General features: G+C 53.2%; 1 protein-coding gene across 2 annotated transcripts in view; it reads left to right on the top strand.

The window, feature by feature from the left end:
- Positions 1-9,710: 9,710 nt before the first annotated feature.
- Positions 9,711-11,505, top strand: part of SCN3B (sodium voltage-gated channel beta subunit 3) — a 39,725-nt gene continuing 37,930 nt past the window's right edge. The window contains exon 1 of one of the 2 annotated variants that reach the window (XM_083163523.1): positions 9,711-10,099. In XM_083163523.1, the coding sequence (XP_083019649.1) occupies positions 10,051-10,099 (49 nt within the window). In that variant the 5' untranslated portion in view covers positions 9,711-10,050. The remainder of the gene's footprint in view (positions 10,100-11,505) is intronic. The other variant, XM_083163522.1, reaches the window with a different exon arrangement.

Genomic DNA, 11,505 nt, shown 5'->3' with positions numbered 1-11,505 from the left:
GCCCCGCCCCTTTTTCGATCCTCACAGGGACGCTGACCAGGAGCAGGGAGGGATCCTCTGTGCTGTCCACGCTGCTGCCTGTAATGCAGTGTGATACAGGCGCAGCAGCTGCTGGCAGCCACAGAGGTCTGAGCTCCTTAGAGTCCACAGACACTCTCTGTAGCGGCCTCCTGCACAAGACGTCCTCAGTGCAGGAGGCCGGCGGCCATGTTTCCGAAGACCAGTCGGAGACTGGTTAGCCGTGGCTGCAGCAGCAGCCTCAGAACCAAACAGGCGGCCCGCACACAATAGATTGAGCGGCCCGGGGGGCACATGGCACCCTGCCCCCCGGCCCAGCCCGCCCCTGGAGCTAGATAACTGATAAGAAAGGTGTCACCACAGGTGCTGCAATCATACATTACCAGGGAAGCCCAGGAGCAGAGCATTGTGTCCTCCTGGAGAGGGGCATGCTGGGAGGTATGGATAATGTATGATTGCCAGCACCTGTGGGGAGCTAGGTAACTGATAAGAAAGGTGTCACCACAGGTGCTGGCAATCATACATTACCAGGGAAGCCCAGGAACAGAGCATTGTGTCCTCCTGGAGAGGGGCATGCTGGGAGGTATGGATAATGTATGATTGCCAGCACCTGTGGGGAGCTAGGTAACTGATAAGAAAGGTGTCACCACAGGTGCTGGCAGTCATACATTACCAGGGAAGCCCAGGAACAGAGCATGGTGTCCTCCTGGAGAGGGGCATGCTGGGAGGTATGGATAATGTATGATTGCCAGCACCTGTGGGGAGCTAGGTAACTGATAAGAAAGGTTTCACCACAGGTGCTGGCAATCATACATTACCAGGGAAGCCCAGGAACAGAGCATTGTGTCCTCCTGGAGAGGAGCATGCTGGGAGGTATGGATAATGTAGGATTGCCAGCACCTGTGGGGAGCTAGGTAACTGATAAGAAAGGTGTCACCACAGGTGCTGGCAGTCATACATTACCAGGGAAGCCCAGGAACAGAGCATGGTGTCCTCCTGAAGAGGGGCATGCTGGGAGGTATGGATAATGTATGATTGCCAGCACCTGTGGGGAGCTAGGTAACTGATAAGAAAGGTGTCACCACAGGTGCTGGCAATCATACATTACCAGGGAAGCCCAGGAACAGAGCATTGTGTCCTCCTGGAGAGGGGCATGCTGGGAGGTATGGATAATGTAGGATTGCCAGCACCTGTGGGGAGCCAGGTAACTGATAAGAAAGGTGTCACCACAGGTGCTGGCAGTCATACATTACCAGGGAAGCCCAGGAGCAGAGCATTGTGTTCTCCTGGAGAGGGGCATGCTGGGAGGTATGGATAATGTAGGATTGCCAGCACCTGTGGGGAGCTAGGTAACTGATAAGAAAGGTGTCACCACAGGTGCTGGCAATCATACATTACCAGGGAAGCCCAGGAGCAGAGCATTGTGTCCCTGAGGGAGAGGGGCATGCTGGGAGGTATGGATAATGTATGATTGCCAGCACCTGTGGGGAGCTAGGTAACTGATAAGAAAGGTGTCACCACAGGTGATGGCAATCCTACATTACCAGGGAAGTCCAGGGACAGAGCATTGTGTCCTCCTGGAGAGGGGCATGCTGGGAGGTATGTATAATGTAGGATTGCCATCACCTGTGGGGAGCTGGGTAACTGATAAGAAAGGTGTCACCACAGGTGCTGGCAATCATACATTACCTGGGAAGCCCAGGAGCAGAGCATTGTGTCCCTGAGGGAGAGGGGCATGCTGGGAGGTATGGATAATGTATGATTGCCAGCACCTGTGGGGATCTAGGTAACTGATAAGAAAGGTGTCACCACAGGTGCTGGCAATCATACATTACCAGGGAAGCCCAGGAACAGAGCATTGTGTCCTCCTGGAGAGGCGCATGCTGGGAGGTATGGATAGTGTATGATTGCCAGCACCTGTAGGGAGCGAGGTAACTGATAAGAAAGATGTCACCACAGGTGCTGGCAATACTACATTACCAGGGAAGCCCACGAGCAGATCATTGTGTCCTCCTGGAGAGGGGCATGCTGGGAGGTATGGATAATGTAGGATTGCCAGCACCTGTGGGGAGCTAGGTAACTGATATGAAAGGTGTCACCACAGGTGCTGGCAATCATACATTACCAGGGAAGCCAAGGAGCAGAGCATTGTGTCCTCCTGGAGAGGGGCATGCTGGGAGGTATGGATAATGTAGGATTGCCAGCACCTGTGGGGAGCTAGGTAACTGATAAGAAAGGTGTCACCACAGGTGATGGCAATCATACATTACCAGGGAAGTCCAGGAACAGAGCATTGTGTCCTCCTGGAGAGGGGCATGCTGGGAGGTATGGATAATGTATGATTGCCAGCACCTGTGGGGAGCTAGGTAACTGATAAGAAAGGTGTCACCACAGGTGCTGGCAATCATACATTACCAGGGAAGCCCAGGAACAGAGCATTGTGTCCTCCTGGAGAGGAGCATGCTGGGAGGTATGGATAATGTAGGATTGCCAGCACCTGTAGGGAGCTAGGTAACTGATAAGAAAGGTGTCACCACAGGTGCTGGCAGTCATACATTACCAGGGAAGCCCAGGAACAGAGCATGGTGTCCTCCTGGAGAGGGGCATGCTGGGAGGTATGGATAATGTATGATTGCCAGCACCTGTGGGGAGCTAGGTAACTGATAAGAAAGGTGTCACCACAGGTGCTGGCAATCATACATTACCAGGGAAGCCCAGGAACAGAGCATTGTGTCCTCCTGGAGAGGGGCATGCTGGGAGGTATGGATAATGTAGGATTGCCAGCACCTGTGGGGAGCCAGGTAACTGATAAGAAAGGTGTCACCACAGGTGCTGGCAGTCATACATTACCAGGGAAGCCCAGGAGCAGAGCATTGTGTTCTCCTGGAGAGGGGCATGCTGGGAGGTATGGATAATGTAGGATTGCCAGCACCTGTGGGGAGCTAGGTAACTGATAAGAAAGGTGTCACCACAGGTGCTGCAATCATACATTACCAGGGAAGCCCAGGAGCAGAGCATTGTGTCCTCCTGGAGAGGGGCATGCTGGGAGGTATGGATAATGTATGATTGCCAGCACCTGTGGGGAGCTAGGTAACTGATATGAAAGGTGTCACCACAGGTGCTGCAATCATACATTACCAGGGAAGCCCAGGAGCAGAGCATTGTGTCCTCCTGGAGAGGGGCATGCTGGGAGGTATGGATAATGTATGATTGCCAGCACCTGTGGGGAGCTAGGTAACTGATATGAAAGGTGTCACCACAGGTGCTGGCAATCATACATTACCAGGGAAGCCAAGGAGCAGAGCATTGTGTCCTCCTGGAGAGGGGCATGCTGGGAGGTATGGATAATGTATGATTGCCAGCACCTGTGGGGAGCTAGGTAACTGATAAGAAAGGTGTCACCACAGGTGATGGCAATCATACATTACCAGGGAAGTCCAGGAACAGAGCATTGTGTCCTCCTGGAGAGGGGCATGCTGGGAGGTATGGATAATGTATCATTGCCAGCACCTGTGGGGAGCTAGGTAACTGATAAGAAAGGTGTCACCACAGGTGCTGGCAATCATACATTACCAGGGAAGCCCAGGAACAGAGCATTGTGTCCTCCTGGAGAGGAGCATGCTGGGAGGTATGGATAATGTAGGATTGCCAGCACCTGTGGGGAGCTAGGTAACTGATAAGAAAGGTGTCACCACAGGTGCTGGCAGTCATACATTACCAGGGAAGCCCAGGAACAGAGCATGGTGTCCTCCTGGAGAGGGGCATGCTGGGAGGTATGGATAATGTATGATTGCCAGCACCTGTGGGGAGCTAGGTAACTGATAAGAAAGGTGTCACCACAGGTGCTGGCAATCATACATTACCAGGGAAGCCCAGGAACAGAGCATTGTGTCCTCCTGGAGAGGGGCATGCTGGGAGGTATGGATAATGTAGGATTGCCAGCACCTGTGGGGAGCCAGGTAACTGATAAGAAAGGTGTCACCACAGGTGCTGGCAGTCATACATTACCAGGGAAGCCCAGGAGCAGAGCATTGTGTTCTCCTGGAGAGGGGCATGCTGGGAGGTATGGATAATGTAGGATTGCCAGCACCTGTGGGGAGCTAGGTAACTGATAAGAAAGGTGTCACCACAGGTGCTGGCAATCATACATTACCAGGGAAGCCCAGGAGCAGAGCATTGTGTCCCTGAGGGAGAGGGGCATGCTGGGAGGTATGGATAATGTATGATTGCCAGCACCTGTGGGGAGCTAGGTAACTGATAAGAAAGGTGTCACCACAGGTGATGGCAATCCTACATTACCAGGGAAGTCCAGGGACAGAGCATTGTGTCCTTCTGGAGAGGGGCATGCTGGGAGGTATGTATAATGTAGGATTGCCATCACCTGTGGGGAGCTGGGTAACTGATAAGAAAGGTGTCACCACAGGTGCTGGCAATCATACATTACCTGGGAAGCCCAGGAGCAGAGCATTGTGTCCCTGAGGGAGAGGGGCATGCTGGGAGGTATGGATAATGTATGATTGCCAGCACCTGTGGGGATCTAGGTAACTGATAAGAAAGGTGTCACCACAGGTGCTGGCAATCATACATTACCAGGGAAGCCCAGGAACAGAGCATTGTGTCCTCCTGGAGAGGCGCATGCTGGGAGGTATGGATAGTGTATGATTGCCAGCACCTGTAGGGAGCGAGGTAACTGATAAGAAAGATGTCACCACAGGTGCTGGCAATACTACATTACCAGGGAAGCCCACGAGCAGATCATTGTGTCCTCCTGGAGAGGGGCATGCTGGGAGGTATGGATAATGTAGGATTGCCAGCACCTGTGGGGAGCTAGGTAACTGATATGAAAGGTGTCACCACAGGTGCTGGCAATCATACATTACCAGGGAAGCCAAGGAGCAGATCATTGTGTCCTCCTGGAGAGGGGCATGCTGGGAGGTATGGATAATGTATGATTGCCAGCACCTGTGGGGAGCTAGGTAACTGATAAGAAAGGTGTCACCACAGGTGATGGCAATCATACATTACCAGGGAAGTCCAGGAACAGAGCATTGTGTCCTCCTGGAGAGGGGCATGCTGGGAGGTATGGATAATGTATGATTGCCAGCACCTGTGGGGAGCTAGGTAACTGATAAGAAAGGTGTCACCACAGGTGCTGGCAATCATACATTACCAGGGAAGCCCAGGGACAGAGCATTGTGTCCTCCTGTAGAGGGGCATGCTGGGAGGTATGTATAATGTAGGATTGCCATCACCTGTGGGGAGCTGGGTAACTAACTGATAAGAAAGGTGTCACCACAGGTGCTGGCAATCATACATTACCAGGGAAGCCCAGGAGCAGAGCATTGTGTCCCTGAGGGAGAGGGGCATGCTGGGAGGTATGGATAATGTATGATTGCCAGCACCTGTGGGGAGCTAGGTAACTGATAAGAAAGGTGTCACCACAGGTGCTGGCAATCATACATTACCAGGGAAGCCCAGGAACAGAGCATTGTGTCCTCCTGGAGAGGGGCATGCTGGGAGGTATGGATAATGTAGGATTGCCAGCACCTGTGGGGAGCCAGGTAACTGATAAGAAAGGTGTCACCACAGGTGCTGGCAGTCATACATTACCAGGGAAGCCCAGGAGCAGAGCATTGTGTTCTCCTGGAGAGGGGCATGCTGGGAGGTATGGATAATGTAGGATTGCCAGCACCTGTGGGGAGCTAGGTAACTGATAAGAAAGGTGTCACCACAGGTGCTGCAATCATACATTACCAGGGAAGCCCAGGAGCAGAGCATTGTGTCCTCCTGGAGAGGGGCATGCTGGGAGGTATGGATAATGTATGATTGCCAGCACCTGTGGGGAGCTAGGTAACTGATATGAAAGGTGTCACCACAGGTGCTGGCAATCATACATTACCAGGGAAGCCAAGGAGCAGAGCATTGTGTCCTCCTGGAGAGGGGCATGCTGGGAGGTATGGATAATGTATGATTGCCAGCACCTGTGGGGAGCTAGGTAACTGATAAGAAAGGTGTCACCACAGGTGATGGCAATCATACATTACCAGGGAAGTCCAGGAACAGAGCATTGTGTCCTCCTGGAGAGGGGCATGCTGGGAGGTATGGATAATGTATCATTGCCAGCACCTGTGGGGAGCTAGGTAACTGATAAGAAAGGTGTCACCACAGGTGCTGGCAATCATACATTACCAGGGAAGCCCAGGAACAGAGCATTGTGTCCTCCTGGAGAGGAGCATGCTGGGAGGTATGGATAATGTAGGATTGCCAGCACCTGTGGGGAGCTAGGTAACTGATAAGAAAGGTGTCACCACAGGTGCTGGCAGTCATACATTACCAGGGAAGCCCAGGAACAGAGCATGGTGTCCTCCTGGAGAGGGGCATGCTGGGAGGTATGGATAATGTATGATTGCCAGCACCTGTGGGGAGCTAGGTAACTGATAAGAAAGGTGTCACCACAGGTGCTGGCAATCATACATTACCAGGGAAGCCCAGGAACAGAGCATTGTGTCCTCCTGGAGAGGGGCATGCTGGGAGGTATGGATAATGTAGGATTGCCAGCACCTGTGGGGAGCCAGGTAACTGATAAGAAAGGTGTCACCACAGGTGCTGGCAGTCATACATTACCAGGGAAGCCCAGGAGCAGAGCATTGTGTTCTCCTGGAGAGGGGCATGCTGGGAGGTATGGATAATGTAGGATTGCCAGCACCTGTGGGGAGCTAGGTAACTGATAAGAAAGGTGTCACCACAGGTGCTGGCAATCATACATTACCAGGGAAGCCCAGGAGCAGAGCATTGTGTCCCTGAGGGAGAGGGGCATGCTGGGAGGTATGGATAATGTATGATTGCCAGCACCTGTGGGGAGCTAGGTAACTGATAAGAAAGGTGTCACCACAGGTGATGGCAATCCTACATTACCAGGGAAGTCCAGGGACAGAGCATTGTGTCCTTCTGGAGAGGGGCATGCTGGGAGGTATGTATAATGTAGGATTGCCATCACCTGTGGGGAGCTGGGTAACTGATAAGAAAGGTGTCACCACAGGTGCTGGCAATCATACATTACCTGGGAAGCCCAGGAGCAGAGCATTGTGTCCCTGAGGGAGAGGGGCATGCTGGGAGGTATGGATAATGTATGATTGCCAGCACCTGTGGGGATCTAGGTAACTGATAAGAAAGGTGTCACCACAGGTGCTGGCAATCATACATTACCAGGGAAGCCCAGGAACAGAGCATTGTGTCCTCCTGGAGAGGCGCATGCTGGGAGGTATGGATAGTGTATGATTGCCAGCACCTGTAGGGAGCGAGGTAACTGATAAGAAAGATGTCACCACAGGTGCTGGCAATACTACATTACCAGGGAAGCCCACGAGCAGATCATTGTGTCCTCCTGGAGAGGGGCATGCTGGGAGGTATGGATAATGTAGGATTGCCAGCACCTGTGGGGAGCTAGGTAACTGATATGAAAGGTGTCACCACAGGTGCTGGCAATCATACATTACCAGGGAAGCCAAGGAGCAGATCATTGTGTCCTCCTGGAGAGGGGCATGCTGGGAGGTATGGATAATGTATGATTGCCAGCACCTGTGGGGAGCTAGGTAACTGATAAGAAAGGTGTCACCACAGGTGATGGCAATCATACATTACCAGGGAAGTCCAGGAACAGAGCATTGTGTCCTCCTGGAGAGGGGCATGCTGGGAGGTATGGATAATGTATGATTGCCAGCACCTGTGGGGAGCTAGGTAACTGATAAGAAAGGTGTCACCACAGGTGCTGGCAATCATACATTACCAGGGAAGCCCAGGGACAGAGCATTGTGTCCTCCTGTAGAGGGGCATGCTGGGAGGTATGTATAATGTAGGATTGCCATCACCTGTGGGGAGCTGGGTAACTAACTGATAAGAAAGGTGTCACCACAGGTGCTGGCAATCATACATTACCAGGGAAGCCCAGGAGCAGAGCATTGTGTCCCTGAGGGAGAGGGGCATGCTGGGAGGTATGGATAATGTATGATTGCCAGCACCTGTGGGGAGCTAGGTAACTGATAAGAAAGGTGTCACCACAGGTGCTGGCAATCATACATTACCAGGGAAGCCCAGGAACAGAGCATTGTGTCCTCCTGGAGAGGGGCATGCTGGGAGGTATGGATAATGTAGGATTGCCAGCACCTGTGGGGAGCCAGGTAACTGATAAGAAAGGTGTCACCACAGGTGCTGGCAGTCATACATTACCAGGGAAGCCCAGGAGCAGAGCATTGTGTTCTCCTGGAGAGGGGCATGCTGGGAGGTATGGATAATGTAGGATTGCCAGCACCTGTGGGGAGCTAGGTAACTGATAAGAAAGGTGTCACCACAGGTGACGGCAATCATACATTACCAGGGAAGCCCAGAAGCAGAGCATTGTGTCCTCCTGGACAGTGGAATGCGGGGAGGTATGGATAATGTATGATTGCCAGCACCTGTGGGGAGCTAGTTAACTGATAAGAAAGGTGTCACCACAGGTGCAGGCAATCCTACATTACCAGGGAAGTCCAGGAACAGAGCATTGTGTCCTCCTGGAGAGGGGCATGCTGGGAGGTATGGATAATGTATGATTGCCATCACCTGTGGGGAGCTGGGTAACTGATAAGTAAGGTGTCACCACAGGTGATGGCAATCATACATTACCAGGGAAGCCCAGGAACAGAGCATTGTGTCCTCCTGGAGAGGGGCATGCTGGGAGGTATGGATAATGTATTATTGCCAGCACCTGTGGGGAGCTAGGTAACTGTTGAGAAAGGTGTCACCGCAAGTGATGGCAATCATACATTACCAGGGAAGTCCAGGAACAGAGCGTTGTGTCCTCCTGGAGAGGGGCATGCTGGGAGGTATGGATAATGTAGGATTACCAGCACATGTGGGGAGCTAGGTAACTGATAAGAATGGTGTCACCACAGGTGCTGGCAATCATACATTACCAGGGAAGCCCAGGAGCAGAGCATTGTGTCCTCCTGGAGAGGGGCATGCTGGGAGGTATGGATAATGTATGATTGCCAGCACCTGTGGGGAGCTGGGTAACTTATAAGAAATCATACATTACCAGGGAAGCCCAGGAACAGATTATTGTCTACCGCATGGAGAGGGGCAGGTAGGCAAGTATGGGTAAGAAATCTAGTTTTTTTTACATCGGCAATCATTTACACTTCCATATCAAACTGGTGTTGCAGTGTAAATGATTGCCACTTTAAAACACCCGGAGATTTCTTACCAAATCTCTCACTTTCTGAATCTCTCATCCTATTACATTTCACCCATAGATCGCTCAGCACCGTGGGTATACAGCGATGTGTGCTGAGCGATCGAGCCCCTTGCCCTGCACATATTGCATGTATGTATGTATGTATGTCTGTATGTATGTGTGTGTGTGTTTGGGCGATCTAGACACTGGGAAGTTCAGGAAAGCAACCGCAAAGCAGTGAGTGCACCAACCTCCACATATACTGCACAGCGCCCTCCTGCCGGCTGGGATCGGATGAGTCACACACAGGCTGCTCCCCCTAGCGGCCGCTGCCGTCATTGCGCTGCCCGGGCTGCCGTCTGGGTCCCAGGCTGCTCCCCACTCCCCCTAGCGGCCGCTGCCGTCATTGCGCTGCCCGGGCTGCCGTCTGGGTCCCAGGCTGCTCCCCACTCCCCCCAGCGGCCGCTGCCGTCATTGCGCTGCCCCCAGTCTCCCTCCTGCGCTGTCCTCCTTTGTGCATCACTTCTGAGCTGTGCGCGGATCGCGGGAGAGTGATGCAGCCATAGAGGGACGAGGCCGCTTCTCTCCGCCGGGGTCCTGGCCAGGAGGATGTAGCAGCATCACTCGGAGCCCTACTGACCCGGCCGCTGCCCTCTCCAAGGTGCTGAAAGCCGTCCATGCCACCCAGTGGGGTCTGCAGCCCGGGACCATGGCAGCAGTGACTATGTAGGAGGAGGGGAGCTCCATCATCAGCCATCCCTGCCATCTCCAGCCGTCTGCAAGAAGACCACCCCCGGGAGCTCAGCAGCCCTGCACCCACCATGGCCGGCTGGAAGATGCCCCTGCCCTGGGCACTGCTCCTGCTATTGGGTATGTGATGCTTTCTGGGTCAGGGCTGAACAATGGGCAGTGTGTGTGTGCTGGCACAGGGGGAGTTAGTACATACAGTACCAGGGACCCTATATACAGAGGCAGCGGTGCTGTCAGTGCCTATGCCAGCTCATGGTGTAATGCCCAGACACCAGCCAGACAGCCACCCTGCATTGCATGTCATTCTAGCACTGCATCCGACCCAGAAACCCATGCCATCGGATGCCACCATAGACTCCAGTCCTCCCAGTGTGACCAGTTACCCAGGGAAGGGCCAACATACTGTACCTACAGAGCATCATTACAGGGATGTACACCAATGACAGCCCCCCGAAATGTCACCCAGTCTACACTGATGCCCTGGATAAATGCCCACAGGCTTTGCCAGCCAGCCCCACCCACAGCACCCGGCAGGTATTATACACAGTGATATACTGTAGATAAATGTTATGGAGCCTGGGATTCTTTGGGGAGCACTGAAGGAACCTATATATATGCCAAGTGCTGTGCCAATCTCCCATACCCTCTCTGTATCACACCACGGTACTGTATGCCAGCTGTGCCATTTCTGCTGCTGGTAATGCCCTTCTCACACGCACCCATATAACCATCTCCGACCTGTCCCTCTGCACAGCAGACTGGCATAGCTGTGTAGGGCAGAATGACGTCTTGTGTGTCAGGGCATCACACAGCTGCAGGAACATTGGCAGTGGGTACTATATACAGGCTGGGCGCAGAACTGACAGTCATAGCATTAGGGAAGGAAAGCCATGTGGTGTAGCCTCTCTGGATGCCCAGCTGCAGTAGGCGGGCACCTGGGAGAGCTGCCAGTCCTGGTACACCCTGCTGATGGCTGTGTAGTAAGTGTGCTCGCTGATCAGATGGGCAGCAGATACTCTGCCATCATTCCTCACATACTGTACATGCCAGGCAGAACCCCAGTGTCATGGAGCCCTTCTGTCAGCCAGGAGTCAGCTAATAATGGCAGGGTAAGGGGGGCCCATCTCCTGCACCTTGCACATGCTATATGCTGAATATACACGTAATAACCCTCCTGTACTTATGGTGTGTACACACGGTCGACATGCCATGCGATGCGAGTCCTGATCGCATCGGGACTCGCATCGCACGGCATGAAGGAGTGAAGAGGGCAGTACCGATACCTGTCACAGGAGACAGGGGCACAGATGGCAGGGGCCGCGGCACAGGAACAGCTTCCCCCCCGCCGCATATATCAGTGGCCACACCAACAGACCTCTGCAGTGACCCGGAAGTCTATACGGCGGACTTCCGGGTCACTGCGCATCAGCCCTGCAGCCCCCGGAGAAGCCCCTCTGGCCGCCGGAGCTATAGTGAGTATTAGGCACAAAGACTATATAGTGCAGATCTGCTTCCTGCCCTCACTA

The sequence above is a fragment of the Crinia signifera genome, chromosome 19, assembly GCF_055691185.1.
Source record: "Crinia signifera chromosome 19, ASM5569118v1, whole genome shotgun sequence".
Taxonomy (NCBI): Eukaryota; Metazoa; Chordata; class Amphibia; order Anura; family Myobatrachidae; genus Crinia; species Crinia signifera.
The sequence above is the reverse complement of the archived record's forward strand: the minus strand, read 5'-3'. Positions and strand labels throughout refer to the sequence as shown.